The sequence below is a fragment of the Ostrinia furnacalis genome, unplaced genomic scaffold, assembly GCF_004193835.3.
Source record: "Ostrinia furnacalis isolate ACB-3 unplaced genomic scaffold, ASM419383v2 OfSCF0954, whole genome shotgun sequence".
Taxonomy (NCBI): Eukaryota; Metazoa; Arthropoda; class Insecta; order Lepidoptera; family Crambidae; genus Ostrinia; species Ostrinia furnacalis.
The window spans coordinates 218,231-235,206 of record NW_021131193.1 but is presented as its reverse complement, the minus strand read 5'-3'; the positions used below and the strand labels follow the sequence as shown (position 1 = coordinate 235,206).

General features: G+C 35.0%; 1 protein-coding gene and 1 long non-coding RNA gene across 2 annotated transcripts; one reads left to right on the top strand and one right to left on the bottom strand.

The window, feature by feature from the left end:
• The first annotated feature begins 1,367 nt into the window (after positions 1–1,367).
• Positions 1,368–6,014, top strand: LOC114350719 (uncharacterized). Its single transcript, XM_028301625.1, has 4 exons — positions 1,368–1,515; positions 2,182–2,215; positions 3,024–3,211; positions 5,678–6,014. Exons 1-3 carry the CDS (start codon positions 1,389–1,391, stop codon positions 3,199–3,201), a joined length of 339 nt encoding a protein of 112 aa, XP_028157426.1. The 5' UTR covers positions 1,368–1,388; the 3' UTR covers positions 3,202–3,211; positions 5,678–6,014.
• Positions 6,015–13,755: 7,741 nt separating this feature from the next.
• Positions 13,756–15,066, bottom strand: LOC114350671 (uncharacterized). Its single transcript, XR_003655721.1, has 2 exons — positions 14,825–15,066; positions 13,756–14,456 (listed from the first exon to the last, which is right to left on the bottom strand). It is a non-coding gene; the product is annotated as an uncharacterized LOC114350671 (long non-coding RNA).
• Between the last annotated feature and the right edge of the window lie 1,910 nt (positions 15,067–16,976).

The following is a 16,976-nucleotide window of genomic DNA, read 5'->3' as shown; positions in this document are numbered from 1 at the left end:
TATACGAGCACATTTTTTTTAGCTTCATTAAAGTGTCTGTGCTGTAATTTTTTATGTAATTTTTAGTTAGTGACTATCTTTTGCCCGCGGCTTCACCCGCGTGAAATAGTTGCACAGATCGATATAAATTACAGCCTATAATGTTATTCTGGGTTATAAACAATAATACTACAAAGTTTCATCAAAAGCCGCTCAGTAGTTTTTTGCGTGAAAGAGTTATAAACAGTCATGTTAACATCCAGACATCCATACAAACTTTCGCATTTATAATATTAGTAAGATAAGATAGTAAGATAGCCTACATACCCTGAATAAAATAATATAAAGAAACGTAATAACAATAAACTACACTCGTATAGGAGTAACGTAACGTAGCAAATTGACTGATAGACAAATTCCTGCTGGTTATCAGTGAGCGACATTAGTATCAGTTTCCTGTTTTTGAAGGATTACTCACAATACAACAAGGTTCATTATTAATGTTACTAAAATTAGATGACCTTCGTTGGACAGTAAAATGCCCTTTAGTCTCGTAAAAGTAGCATGAAATACCAACATCTACTATATGTATAAAAATAAGTCGGGTTTTCCTCCCTGACGCTATAACTCCAGAACGCACGAACCAATTTCCACGGTTTTGCATTCGTTGGAAAGGTCTCGGGCTCCGTGAGGTTTATAGCAAAGAAAATTCGGGAAAAGGGGGCAAAACAGGATCCACGCGTACGAAGTCGCGGGCGGCCGCTAGTTGCTTATAAAAAATTTTATAAAAAAAAATAAAACCGACTCCAAAAAACCTACATTAAAAAGTAGAAAAATAATTACTAATAACCTACTTATTTATTAGGACGAATTAATATTTATGTAGGTATACCATGATTGATACTTAAAAAAAAAAAAAAAAAAAAAAAAACATACGGGTCGAATTGAGAACCTCCTCCTTTTTTTGAAGTCGGTTGAAAAGTGATCATCATTATGCTTTCAATATGACAATATCTAATTTGGGTAGGTAAGTATGGAAGGAAAACTTATGAGCTAAACATAAAATAATGTAGAGCAGGGGTGGCCAACTTGATTAGACATAAGATCTACTTTTTACAAACGAAACCCTGGGCGATCTACCACTTATATACTTCTTGATATCTTAAATGAAACAGCATAGTTTAGTACACAATCATGCAGTATTTTTTGCCTTGCCACGATCGACTGGACTAATAGTCGCGTTCGACCGGTTGGCCACCCCTGCTGTAGAGTGTAGAGTCACTTCACATTTTGCGACACGTCGTTTGCTGCTTCTGCGTGAAGTTGGTTACAAAACTTTTACCTTTAGCTAGCTAGGGTATTGGCTAGAAACGGAACGTATGGTTCCCCTAAGTTTTTATGATCGTCAAATGAAATGTGCCCATTTTGGTTGTGTAGAGACGGCGCACGTGGCGCCCTTGATCGCCGCTGCGCTGGTCATCGCGGCGCTCCTAGTCATCCTGCTGTGCCTCATCATCAGGTGCCGGAGACGACGAGGTAAACTGCTTTTTGACCCATTCATTAATATCTATATCCATTATTATAGTATTTATTGAACTAACGCCCCCTTGCAAAGAGAGAGTGATGCCCGTTTTCATCAATCTCTAATTTTTAAATGATCCCTATGAAAACAAAATTCCTGGTATGTGTTACCATAGGGGTCACTTAAAAATCAAGGATTGATGGTGAAAACGGGCATGAGACTCTCTTGTTGAGTTCGATTCTCATAATATAGTACATATTAATCTGTCTGAGTTTCTTGCGCTGCTTCTTCTCAGCACTGGCCCATTTATTGTCCCGAAGCAGTGGTAGGGTTAATACTGGGACGTGTAAAAGTGCTTTTTTTAAAGCCTACTTACAGAAATAAATGAGTTTTAGAGTTTTTAGAGTTTTTATCTTACTGGATGTGATATGCGGTCAGGTCAAAGTAATCACTCATGATGCAGGCTGCGTCTACTTTGTCCTGATCACAGACCGTATCCAGTGTGACAAATCCTTATAAGGAGAAGAATACTTACATTTTGAAGAGCTGCGCGAATTGAAATTTTCTGCCAGGCTCTATCTTTCGAAGTTACATAACAAAATACATTATGGGTGTGGTGTGTATCCTCGTATATAGAGGTATCATGTAGCAACATTAATGGTGTCTTTATTTGTCCACAGAAAGCGTTGAATACAAGACTGATGACTTAGATAGGTGAGTTATTAGTTTTTTTCTAGCTCTATAACCACTAGAGTCAGAGTCAGAAGAGTCAGAGTAACATCATAAAGTCATCATCATCATCATTGCAGCCATAAGACGTCCACTGCTAAACATAGGTCTCCACCAATGATTTCCACAATGGCCGGTTGATGGCGACATGCATCCAGCGCTTTCCTGCTACCTTTGTGAGGTCATCGTGTAAAAGTGCTTTTTTAAAGCCTATTTGCAGAAATAAATGAGTTTTATGAGTTTCATCGGTCCACCTTGTGGGTGGGCGTCCTACGCTGCGCTTTTCAGTACGTGGCGTCCACTCCAGAACATTGCTGCCCCATCGGCCGTCAGTTCTGCGTACTATGTGCCCTGCCCATTACCACTTCAGCTTGCTATCCGTCGTGCTATGTCAGCGACTTTAGTTCGTTTACGGATCTCCTCATTTCTGATTCGACTCTTAATAAGTACGAATAAGTATTTATCGCGTGATCGAATCAGAAATGAGGAGATCCACAGGAGAACCAAAGGAACCGACATAGCTCGCAGAATTGCTAAAATCAAGTGTACGGGGCACATAGCTCGTAAAGACGATGGCCGTTGGGGCAGGAAAGTTCTCGAGTGGCGACCACGGGCTGGAAGACGTAGCGTGGGCAGGCCTCCTACTAGGTGGACCGACGTTCTGGTAAAGGTCGCGGGAAGAGCCTGGATGTGCATTATGGAAAACCTTGGGGGAGGCCTTTGTCCAATAGTGAACGTCATTTGGCTGAAACGAATGAACGAAGTATTTATGAGGGATATTTTCATCCAACAGTGAGAAAACAGTGCTGCCAGCGGACGCGGTATATTCCCCGCAACAGGCCGGGCGGCCGGCGACGCAGCCCAACCCGGCGGCGGCGGCGCGCTCCGCCGGCGTGACGTCACGCTACTCGCCCGGCGCGCTGCAGGTGCGGCGCGCGGCGGTCGTGCTGCAGCCCCCCACCACCGTGTGACTGTGCACAGGTGTGACGCACTTACTAACAGCTACTGTGTGACGTCACTTGAGGTTTTGGGTTTACACTTTTGCGAATGGGGTATTTTAGAGCGTCTCTATAGTCCGGTCGCCGAGCACGTAGAATTTCGTCCAATGACCCCAAGCTACCCATCCATATCGCTCGCGCATAATTATATCGCTGTCGCGACTGCGCGACAGTCGGCCGCAGTTAGTGTGCGAATTACGCACGAGCGATAAGGATGGGTAGCTTGGGGTCATTGGACGAAATTCTACGTGCTCGGCGACTGGGCTTTAGATACAAAAATAGTAACTAATTGTCACAGATTTTTCCATAGACTTTGTATGACAAAGAAATTATTTACGTGATGTCAACGACGCTAGGACGCTTGTGGCAGTATTATTTTATACTATGACGTCAGTTTTTCTCCAACACAGTTATAATACTCTTGTATAATTTAGGATATTGTTATCTATTCAATGAAGCCTTACAATGCCTAGTCGGTCATCGGTGAATTCATGCCAAAGAAGACTAAAAAATAAAATAAATAGTCACTCTACTTACAAAAATAACTGATTAAAGTAGTAAGCAGTCAGTCCATACAAGACAGTTCATTTATTTCTCTCACTTTTACCAAGATACTAGCCTAAACGTGAGTAGGTAATAATTAAGTAGATCTAAAAATTCAATTCAAACATTTTTTATGCTTGGCATAGTATGATAATGGCGTTAGTTACGTGCATGAATATAATAGGTAGGGGTGTTTTTAGCAGAGTAAAATGAAGGAGCATGTTTGAAATGGACTAATACTATAATTGCATACTTATCTGATTTTAATCTTAATCACTTTTGCATCCTCCTTGCTTCCACAAGAAATTTTATTTCTACAGTCACTTAATATTAAGTCACATCGTGTTTCACTAGGTATAATATCACTATAATTAATTGTAATGAGTCAGACATTTTCTAACGATACTGACTCATCTCAAAGGTATACATTAAGATATTAGTTACCTTAGAATAAATTCATCATAATTTATAGTAGGTGCTATTATATAAAGTCTAAACAATCAATTCAACAAGCTCCCAATAATCCCGTATCACCAATAGTAAATTAATAGCCCATTATCCTAATTTTTATGACCGCTTTTATCCGTTCATAATAAAAATGTATTATTTAATAGGATGATTAACAATGGCTTATCAGTGTTCGTAGATTATGGCACTTCCGGAAATGATTTCAATTTAAGTTAATAACTTTTCACAATATTGATACAATGGGACTGAATCTAAAAGCATTCTCCGCCAGTCGCCCTTTGGGTCATAATAAATATTTTAAGCCAATACAATAATAAAAATAATATTGTTTCAAATATTCTTATCACAAATAGCAAATTATGAAATTAATGGTCCATTATCCTAATTTTTATGACCGTTTTTATCAGTTCATAATAAAAAAAATATTATTTTAATAATGCCAATCAAATGCTGACAGATTGGTATACCGGAAATATTTTTAACTAATTAAAAATTGATTGCACAAAATGTATAGAAAAATAATTAATTAAGTCAAAACCTTTCTAGAAATAATTAACAAACTACCAAAAATTATTAGGACCCAAATATGCGACTGACAGAAAATTCTTCTAGTAATAAGTCAACCTTTTGTATCAATTTTGAGCAATACATTTTTATTCAATCCAATCATAAAATAATCTTACTTCAACTTACCTAAAAAGTACATTAAATATTTGTTTACTCGCAAACACGGGCCAAATAAAACCTTGTAATAAATGAAAAAGTATTCGAAGCAAACGATTCGAAGTCGAAAGTTTTTCATGCTAGAGGTACTGGTAACAATAATTCATTTTAATTTACCGGAGTCATTGTAGAGATGTTTGGTTTAGATACCGGCTGTCGCGGCGAAGACGTTTAATCACTCTGAAAGCATTTGCCCGTAAGCCGGTTAACTGATTAACGCTTACTTTAAATGTCATAGGGACTTTATTAGAAATACAATTTTATTTAAGTTATATTTAGAAACGGTTTCTGTAAAGTTCTACGAAAATAAAGGGATTCTGAGTTAGTGAGTTTGTCGACATTTCGACAACCTACAGTTAAAGTCTAGTAATAAACTCAGTCAGTGCCTGAGGTACCTACATATGTTAGCGGCATGGGAGATGGGAGTGTTGACATTGACATGACAGTGATGTGACGTGACAGATCATATAAATCTAAAGTCTCGCTTACGTTTGACGTTACAAAAACACCCTCATTCTCATACCTCAAGCAATGACTGATTTAATGCATTTTTTACTCAAACTTCTTCTCGTAGTTTATCGACATGTAGGTACATAAAATCGCAGAAAGCGAAAGTAGAAAAAATAGTAATCGCTCTACCTAGACTTTCTAGTAGGTATTTGTATCCAATTGATACTATGTTTAAAGTTTTCTTATACATATTTTTTTTCCACAGGCCGCGTTGACGTCATTGGAGAGAGAAGCCAAAGAAAATGTGTATGCGGTCTTAGACCCGCATATACAATACGAAGTAACGATTAATAATCACGGAGAGCCGCCTAAGTATTTTTCGTTGTCCAAGCCTCTAACACACCAAAGAACGCACGCTTTCGACCCGCAAATGATCAACGATGAAATTAACAATAACGTTAACGAAAACAGATTCTCCACCTTCAAATCTGGACCACCCAAAGCTAGAAGATCTAACAAGTCCAGCGAAGGCAAAGGTATTGTGAACGATCGAGTCTATGTTTGCAAAACCAATAATGATATTGAATATTCCAAAAACCCATTCTTCGGAATGAATAAAGATGCTGAAAATAATGTAGCAGATATACATAGAGATAATTTTGGACACAACGAAAACAGAAACTCCAAGAATTACTCGCGGATGTACGAGAGGAATAATTCTGGCAGAAAACATAGTCATGGGAGAGGAAATTTGGAGAAGCATGAGCAAGATTATCGCAGGGATGGTCATAGGCAGTCCAAGCGCAGCATCGACGAACGAATGCGTCAGGCGAAACTGAACGAAAACGATCGATCCTTTGAGGAGTTTAAGGAAGAAAACGCGAGACATGGTGATGTAGTCATTGACGAGAAGCCGCGACCTGGAAAAGTAAGGGAAATAGCTTCAAGATTCGATAGAAACTGTTCGAGGAATGACGATATAGAAATTAGGAGGTCGAGACCAAGACCTCTACAGAGCTACGGTCACCAGCCCTACTTGGACCACGTCTTCCCGGACGCTATTGAAATCTGAATCCGCATGCATGACAAAATCGTATAGGTTAAAACGTAGATCTCTGCTTAGTGCGAAGATAGTTGTAAATGTTAATATAGTTCTTTCAGGAACCTCTTTTTATATTATTATACACTATTTATTAATTATACTGCCATAATATTCGTAATTAAGAAGTCCAAATGTATAATATTAGCTTTTAAAATGACAATTTCAAAATAAGTATTTATGGCGATTTCAGATTGATGTTCAAATTCTACAAATACCTGATTGTTACCATGGATATTGTACTTAATGATAATGTTGATAGGTCAATTTTAAAATTTCCAACGCCTTTCTAAGTAGATAGTGAATCATATTCAGTAGAATGGGAAATAATTAAAGTGCTGTCATTAATGGATGAGCTGCTAATCCTTTTGGGGGTCATGAAACAAAATGAATTCATTAATTGCGTGGCCTTCCCAAGGGCATGAAGTGTTAAATTCCGTTGAAGTTACTGCATAAGATAGGGTGTTAAGGGTACGGCCACATGATGCTTTGCAGTGAGATTTTGCATTAAATATTGCAGTTAATACAAACTTTTTTGGAAATTATACCAATGGCTGTACTAGATAGTACAACTCAACATGTGGCCGTATTCTATTGATAAATAGGGGAAAGTAGTACGAGATGATCCCCTTAAGCGGGAATCGCTGTAAAATACATATTTTTCAAGGTAAACCAAAAATAAAGACGATTACTACTAGTATATTTATCTATCCAACTTTCCTTATACTCAAAACCAGAAATTAATTGAGGTTTCATTAAAATATTTCATTTTTTGCAAAACCTTACAAAGTGATCATCTTGTACACCCCTGTGGGTAAGATGATCCCCCAGGTAGGGGTAAGATGATCCCTATGATTCTGTTCTATGATCTATTCTTTTCTGGTTATATTCCTTTCGGAGTACCTAATTATGCGAACAAATCGTTAAAAAGTTAGAAAAGAAAAACATTTACGAATTAAATATCGAAAATAACTGATTCTTTCTTAGTACCTGCTAAAAAGCGTTTAAATAATTGAAACGGTTTTTGACTGGAGCTGTGTTGAATATATCACAAATAAATTCACCTGCTTCATCACCCTCTACCCCAGCACATGCTTTATGGCCCCATTTTCCACATGCATAACATGTTATCCATCCTTCACCCTTGGTATCGCTTGAAAAATTTTCTGTTTAGTACAGCCACTCAGTATCATCTCCTTCAGACTCAGGTGAGTTATGAAGTTCTCTTTCTTTTATTTCACTTCCCTTTACCTACTCCATTGGCTTTTTTGTTTTAATTCCCAGGGATCATCTCGTACATATAGGAAGGGATCATCTTGACCCAAGTCCCACTTTTTGTTAAATATTTGCTAAAATAATCTACAAGTACGCGGCTACGTTTTATGGCCAAAATATTAAAATTAAACATAATAGAAAGCCTAACGACAACAGTAATTACATTTAACATTGTTTGAATAAAAGTAACATAAGCTGAAAGTCATGCCTATTTTAGATCAGAAGTACACAATTTTTCTTTTTTCTCGTCAAATTCGATGTATCGCTCACACCACCATTACGATTTGACTGAGGCGGGGATGTGTCCAGAGCTATGTTTTACCAGTGAAAGAAACTAAATGACGTAAGTGGTTTCAGCACAATCGCGAAAGATCATCTTACCCCAGGGGATCAACTCGTACTACTTTCCCCTAATATTGTATAAAACGTGTGTATAGTTAGATTATTGTAATATGACAGAACGATATTGCTTCAGCACAAGATGAGCTTTCAATAGTCAATATAAATATTGCGAATATTCCAATTGATTTGCATTGTATGTATCATTTCTCTTTCTTATAGTTTTATTACTCGTTAATGTTTATTTCTTTCTGTGTATAGACTCTATTTCTTACGTTTTGTATTGTTGAATTTTAACAGTATTAAAAGTCATAATTCATACTTGGTGGTTTCATTGGTATCTAGAATTAGAATATGGTAATAGAATGCTAAATATCTATTAGGCCTACGAGAGGCAGTGAATAATAAATTGAGAGATTAATAATATGAAAAGGCATCACTTTAGTATTATTTAGAGCAAATGCAGGTGGTGTTCTATAACATTTTCAGCTGTAGTACCTAGACACTTCCCATCTCTTAATTAGTACGTTTCCCTAGACATTAACATTGCATTGTTAATGCATCTACTAAAAGAATTGCAAGTTTAAAAGCTAATTTCATTAATGTTTTATGTTTTTTTTTATTTGAACCACTTATCACAGGTCACTACTCTTCAGGTGTTTCGTTTTTCATTGTCAATGTGCTACTGGCCAGTATTTACTGTGCAAGCTTGCACATCGAACGTTTTCATAAAATTTAAATTTCAAAATCGAATACAATTTATTTTTAATTACCTATTCATCATCATAATAGAATGTTAAAAATATTTTTATCAGTCACTTGCTTATTTAACGCCATATTTTGTTTTGACGATAAAATAAATGTCACCCACACAAACGTACTCGCACTTAAAACCAACGTGACACTGAGAGCTGAAAATAAATGCAGTAGTTTTAAATGTGTTAGCAAATGTTGTTCTACTGGTATGATTTACAAAAAAGTTTTTAGTAAAAAGGGCATGTGTGTACAAAGTGATGGTGATTTAGTGATGAGACAAAAACTAGATGTGCATTATACTTCAAGGGTGATCAAGAGTGTGAACATTAGCGAAGACTTCGAGTTGGTAATAGGAATAACATGCCGCCGGAGATATGCCTGGAGCGGGACGAAGAACAATTTTTATTTGCAGGAGGTTAGTTTGTTTTTATTTTTAAAGTAGGTATTTATTTATTAAAGGAAATAAACAGCAACATCCATAAAACACATACCAAAACTAAATAATTAACACTGCTAGTTATCACAGGTTATGTTGATTTAGACAAATAATACAGACGATAGCACATCAAGTAATCAATTTATAAGGCAATAAATTTTTTTATCATCAGGTCATTTCGTCTCCACTACAAGAGCACGACGTCTTTAAATTTTATCAGAGACAAAATATGGAAGACAGTCTACACTCACCACGCGATAGCCAGATGAGTCGGGGATTATTTTAATCTTTACGTATGGGTAAAGATTAAAATATTAAACATTTTCCTCAATAAAATATTCTAAACAAGACTCTCTTTCAGGGACCATTTTCTTATATCCCGGAGTCCATTTTCTCTGATGAAGATATTTAATTTATGTACCTGTAAAGTCGATTGAAAATCAACAGTTTTATTACATTTACCACTTACGAAAATAGAGCAGCTAATCTAACAGTTTGTTCGTTTTTATGTATTGTTGCAAAAATAGTTCAAATGCGGTGTTGAAAATAGCACTAGGGATCATGATGGATCGACATATTTCATCGGTTGAATATGAAGAAGTAAGAATAAGAATAAGAAGCGTTTATTTGCCAGAATACAGGTTATAAGGTTCTTACAAAAAAAATTTAGTACAAGTATTCAACCTGCATGCAGTGTGCAAATACATTTTGTCAAGTGGTAAGTCAGTAGGATCACTCTTTATTTACATTACATTCAATTCAATATAAATAGTAAAAAGTATAACAACAATAACAAGGCACCTTATGAAGTTGCAATAATAAATTGGATTCTGATTTGTGGACTTTATTTATTAATGCACGCTATACTGAAATGTGTAGGTACGTACAAATACGTTTTTAAATATATAGCACAATCGTGGTTTTCAGACAATCGAAATGTATTTCAAGTGCTTATGGGTAGTATGTACCTTCTTTTAATTTATTTTTATCTTTAAAAGCTTTGCGAATCGATCATTGCTAATGCATATTTGATGGCGAGCACTTGATGAAAACAATGAATAAATTTGAATGATTTAATATTTATCAACACTCCATATTTTATTTTATAAAAGGTCAACGTTGTTACCATGCCAATTTATCACTTGAGTAAATAGGGAAAAGTGTGTGTAACTATTGAAATTATTACAATATTGACAGTTTTGATTACAGTATATGAATATATATTTACGACTAGCTTTTGAAAATCCACCACATTAGCTTTTCACACTCTTGACTTTCACAAAAATGTTTTTTTTTTTTTTCACAAAATTTTGTATGACATAAAAAAGAAAAAGTAGCTGTTTTGCTCATGAATAACGCATCATTAAACTGGTGAAATATTTTTTAAAATCGATTCTGTGGTTCCAAAGATAGCTCTATCCCAAAGTTTCGAGTAATTTTTATTTTGCCTACTAGTATAAATTTGGTTTATGTTAAATACAACAAACAATACAGAGTAAAACGCAGGTTGATTAGATACTCTCTTTACTTTTCGTTAATTAGTAAGAGACATTTTATTGCGGCTTTCAATTAAAGTGAGCCAAATAAATACACTCTACATAGTAATTAGATAAATTTCGGCCAAAATACTACTTGGGACATAGTCCCTTAGCAACAGTAATGTGGCATACCTACAGTCTATGACTATTTGAATCTTTTTTTTAATCACTAATTGACTATTGGTATAGCTAAAGTACCTACAATGTTGATGAATTAAAACTACAATTATTACAGTCGGAATCAATATTCCGACTGTAATAAATGTAGTTTGACAATATTGTTTACACTATATTCATTGGAATATTGTCAATTTTTTATGCAAATCGCAAATCAGTGATGACAATCAGCAATCCTTTCTAATTTTCATGTTTTCAGAAATGTTTAAACTCTTGGATTGAAAGTTAATACGATTTTTCTGTAGACTTTTCCTAACGCACATCACTAGTTTTAGATATCGAAGGCTAGGTGTGTAGCAGGATAACGTATGTGAACCAGCTAATTAAAATATAGTATCCGCCATGACACAATATTTTTTCCGGAATCGAGTAGGTAGCCCTTTCAGACTATTTCTTATTAAAACGGGTTCTAGACACAATTATATAAAAAAAAATTGTCAAGTATATTGATGCAAAAACAACTCATGATAGAAATTAATGTCAAAAAGTAAAAAAAAAAGAAATATTGCTTAATGCTATAAAAACTTCATAAAAATATTCAAAAGGGAGAGATAACAATTAATAGGCTTTAGTCATCAAAACGTAAATTAAGTATTTTATGTTATTACCTATTATGAGTGTTATAACTAGTCTTAACATATTCTGAGAATAAATTATGACATATTAAGAAAAGCACCTAGCTAGTTAGCGGCAGGCAGGCAGGTATCAGGAAGTAGCTTGCGTATATGCAAAACTGGTTTAGAGTATAATGGTCTACAAAGACGTCAATACACTCTTAATAAAGAATAACCAACCTTCTAAACGCCAAGTCAAAAGTAGGACAATATTCTGGAGCAGTACTCCACACTTGCGTTGAGAGATTTATTTAATGACTTATCACATCAATAATGTAAAGTAGGTACCGCTTATTAAATTTCTTGAGAAGTTTCTTCTCTTTGATGAAAAACTGAAAAGCTTTACCCACTAATTTAAGGATCCCTAACAAGCTGTCACTAGGGACAACCGCTTTATTACGTCCGCAACAATATAAACAGAGCAGACTCGGTGTGTCCTGCACTCACGCCTGTCGCCGCGCTGTGTGATTTCAAAAACCAGTTGTTCGCGGTCGGCTCGCGCATAGCCCGCCTTTGCACGATATTGGCACTCGATCAAATTCTAAATTCAAAAATGATTATTTTTATTTTAATCGCGTTAACCGCGTTTGGTGTTAACTGCCAGCCTTGTGAAGACAATATGAGCATCGACTTGACCGGCGGAAAAACTTTCAGAGACAAAACCATAGTCAAAGATGGAGTTACTTTCCCGCCGAAATATGTGTACGAGAAAAACGTTAGTGGTGAAATAAAAACTTTTGGATGTCCGTGTCAGATGAAGAAGTGTTTTAGGAAGTGTTGCGGCATGAATTCTGTTTTAAATGTGAGGAATAAGACCTGTGTGGAGATGCCTGAAGAAGACACTGTAGGGAATGGTTTGCTAAACTTGTCGTACGCTTATTCCTATCGGAGGAGACTTGATGTGAAATCTGGTGAATTCAACTTAGTTTACGGAAGACCATGCGTTGGTATGTTCGTGGAAGCCTACAAATGGCATGTACAAGAGGTAAGCTATGTTAATTTACTGACAATTATTTAGTTAAACTTTTGTCTGGCATTATAGACAGTTTATTAAAAGAAAACGAGAACAACGCTCTCAGACCTGTTTATATGATTCTGTTAGCTATTTTAGAACCAAAACACGAGACAGCGTGCATTTTTAAGAACGTTCAGGAAATACTAATGAAGCTACTTACTCGTACGCCACAAATTTCTTGGTATTGTTAGGGGAAAGCCAGGGTGACGCTTGGCAAGAAGAGCTGGATTACTTTAAAAACCTACAATAATATTACAAATACGAGAAACAACAATAAATACAGGCAGTTGTCTGTTTGTAACATCTTCTCGTTCAAACTTCTAAACACACTTTGATTTATTTTAGTGTAGAGATACATTGGGTTCTTAAGGCTGGAAGTTTCTAAATGATTTCATTTCACAAAACTCTGATGAAAAATTCATAAGTATGTGACAAATCTCCGTCGTAATTGATAAGTATGTTATAGCTCTATTCTTCCTTCCATGACTTATGCATCCAATTCTATTTACATGATGCAATTATGCATCATGTTAATAAAATTTTACAAAATTAATACATTAAAAGACGCGTACCTACTCATACGGTATGGAATTCAACTTTGTAAACATAATAAAGTCTAAATATATTTTTATGAATCCTTACTACTTCGCTGACTTTAAATTATTATTAATTTACATGCGTTTGATCACGTACTTACATTTTGACTGCCATATTTGTTATGCACAATTTCATATTTTCCTTATTTTCAATTAGGTATGCACGTCCTTAACTCAATTTAGGGTGACGGAACCAATCATGGACATGTTTAAGCGCACTAAATTCGAATTTCGTTTAAAAAGGGGATGTTTTTTGACGATACAAAAGTGGTGATTTTTTTTTCGGCACTTAAATACATGAGGAACATTTAAACAAAACCAAAAATCCTGTATGTTTAATAGATAATTAATAAAAAATTTATAAATTGAAATTTACGAAATCACCATTGATGGACATCAAAAATTCAGTAATGGACACCCAGTCATGGACATGGACCCAATTATGAACATCCATTAATGGACACTTTTGTATTGAACACATTAATGAAACAAATGATGTCACAAATCAACTTTTATTACTGCTATTTGAACTTTCAACATGATCAGTCTTCGATTTTCAAGTATCAGACTTTCAATCAACCATCTGGTGACAAAATGCGCTTCCGTCGGTATTAAATATCCGGCTGGGTTCATCTAAAACATCTTTTAAACCTATAACTTCTATGTTTCTCGTTATTTCATCGAACCATTTGCGAATGCCTTCTTCGGTAACGTCATCCCTCGACTTTAAACGAGCAAAATATCGAATTTACAAATGATCAAATGTTCAAAATATCGAATGATTAAAATATCGAAAATCAGTAAATAAGTTTAAACTAAATGTCATAATTATGATGAATATAAATAAAACTTTTTTTTTAATTTCTAGGGTACCATAGTCAACAAGGAACCCTTACCTCCATCTTCCTATTAAACTTTACAATAAGATCGATTTTCGATAGTTTAATCCTTAGATCTTTTGAAGATTATTTCGATCATTTTGTAAATTCTATATTTTAATCGTTCGATGTTTTGAGTTTTTGATGAAACGTGTTTGATATTTTTACTTTCGATCATTTGTTATTCGATATGGTGGAGGTAACCCAGGTTATTCGAGGAACATCAAACCGGAGGGCAGCCGTGCTTGTCTTTTCCCCCATCCTTACAGCATCCAATGCTCTCCCCATTTGTTTAGGGGTGTAATTTTGTTTTGGTGCCATCTAAGACAAAACAAAGAACCCAATTATGGACAACTAAAAATACCCAGTTATGGACATCGTCCAACATTGGAAAATAAAGAGCAATTACAAAATCAACTCAACCCAAATTTTTAGTGCATAAAATTAAATAATTTAATACAATAAACTAAAAAATCTATTAAAAACTTAAGCATGGACACTTGTCCATTACTGAATTTCATAAAATATCGAATCCAGTAATGAACAAACCCCAGAAAAAACTTATGGCTGTGATAAGACATTTTTAACTTGGCTCAATTTACTTGCTATTTATTATTATTCAGTAAAAATAACATCAAATCTCATTATAACACAACACAAGATAGCACCAAGCACAAATACGTACTCACTTCCTTAACGGTTTCAATAGTAAAAACGGATTGTCATGACCACCGCGCGCAACGAGATTTCACTTCGCAGCTATCTTAAAACAAAGTGGCCGATTTTGGTGACGTGTGTCAAAATGATAGCCCAAACATCTATTGATTGTAATTTTAGTGTTGCCAGTTCAAAATGTTGCGACAGTTGCTTAATAAATTCGATCAACGAAAAAAATGTCCATAATTGGTGCCATGTCCATTACTGGTGCCGTCACCCTAGTCACTTTAATAATACCTACTTATAACAATGTGACATCATGATAAAAATATAATTTTATGCTGTTTTGCTGGGCTGAACATCGAAATGATTTCGGGAATTCCCGAGGTGACCAAAACATAATTAATTAGGTACAAAAAATTGTGTCGACTTTGCCAATGACAAATTACCCTCGGTCTGAATCGATGGAAATATGTAGTAGTCATTTGCTCTACTAATGAATACGCGTGTTGTCACGTCCTTTCATGTTCTTCATATTATTGAGATTACGTACTTACAGGATTCCCACCTGAAAAAAGTATGGAGTATAAGATTCGGTTTAAAAACTTACGAAAATGTTTTCAGTGGATCCGTTGTCGAATGTTACTGAATCGTAACCTAAGGAATCCTATTGAGTATCATCAATATCATCATCAATTTTATGATTTTATCGCATTATAGACTTTTATGTCTTAGGTTGGTACCTAGCTTAAAACAAAATTGCTCCCACTCTCTCTGCGCTTAGAAGCGGATTTAGTGCGGTTTTCAGCATAGACAGAGAGAAATTTCATGGATAGAGAGATTGAAGAATGGGTTCAATGTAAAATAATAGCATTCCTGCCAAGCCGATCAACACATTCGATCATGATTCACTACAATTATTAATTTAGAATAAAATTTAATATAAATAGATGTATTTAGTCAGGAAAACACGTGAAATGTTTGGGGAAATAATAATGAGTTTAATAATAAACATTCTCGTCATAAGTAGGCCTTGTTAGTAATGCGAGCTAAAATGTTGCTAAAACAAAGTTTATGTTCTTATGAGAGTGATTCACGCGAAATCTCAATGCCCATGACCTACTAATTCAACACATAAAGATGTATTCGCACAATGGGAAATTCAGTTTAATTCTCTTTCTATGATCTGAGGTTTAATCCTTATCTAATTTTATAAATTCCAAAGTTTTTTGTCACATTTTCTTTCATGTCTAAAATCAATGAACCAATTTCGATGAGTTTTGATATTATTATTTTTATCTTGGATTTGCATTGTATTTAGGTGTTACCTGATGTAAGTTTTAACCCTATAGTGGTAGTGATGGTGACTAATCATAATTATAGTAGAGTAACTTTTTAGCTATATTTGACTTCTAGCATTATTTTTATTGAAATATCACGAGCAAAACGGAAATGATAAAGTTTAAAGGACAATATTTCCTAAGCGTTTGACCTTTAGATAGTCAGAGTAAAATATTTTGATATTTTTACTTATTTTTATTTAAAATATTACAGACTCTGTAGACATCTATAACTTTTAAAGTTATTTATGTGGATACAATCATAATAATTGTACCATATTGTGAATAAAAAATAAATGCGCCTTGCTACTCACAATAGCAACAAAGATCATGTGTGGGAATTTACTGCTATGAACGTAAAAGGCGCACTACCAAAAACATTTATTTTTATCTCCTGTGTTATGCTAGAAGCCGTAGGTCTTCTGTTGATTGGGTAACTAGTTGTCAGAATTAAAAATATTTTAGAATTTCTTAGACTGCAAAAACTTTTCAATCTGAATAAAATATAAAGCGGCACAATTATAATGTTAGCTGGCGTCATTTGGTGGCTTTCAACCAAAACAAAACTATCTTGAGTTAGTAACATACCTATTTATTTCTGCAAGATAATTGAAACGTTATAGCGATTAACACTCGATATGATTACACTAGTAATTGTTTGCCTTTGATCGAGTCTACGAATAGGTGTTTCTTTAGTACATCAGACATACATTTTGTTGCAAAATAACTCCTATTACATCGAAATAAGTGTGATAGATTTGCTTGATGTGCTGTCATCCGTACCTAACTACCTACCGTACCTACTTAGACAACTGCTACCTGCTACTAGCAAAAAGGCATAATT

Coding starts and splice junctions, on each gene's coding strand:
- LOC114350719 (XM_028301625.1), top strand. CDS start 1,389: ATGAAATGTGCCCATTTTGGTTGTGTAGAGACGGCGCACGTGGCGCCC. Junction 1,516..2,181: donor CAGGTGCCGGAGACGACGAG/GTAAACTGCTTT, acceptor ATTTGTCCACAG/AAAGCGTTGAATACAAGACT. Junction 2,216..3,023: donor AAGACTGATGACTTAGATAG/GTGAGTTATTAG, acceptor TTCATCCAACAG/TGAGAAAACAGTGCTGCCAG.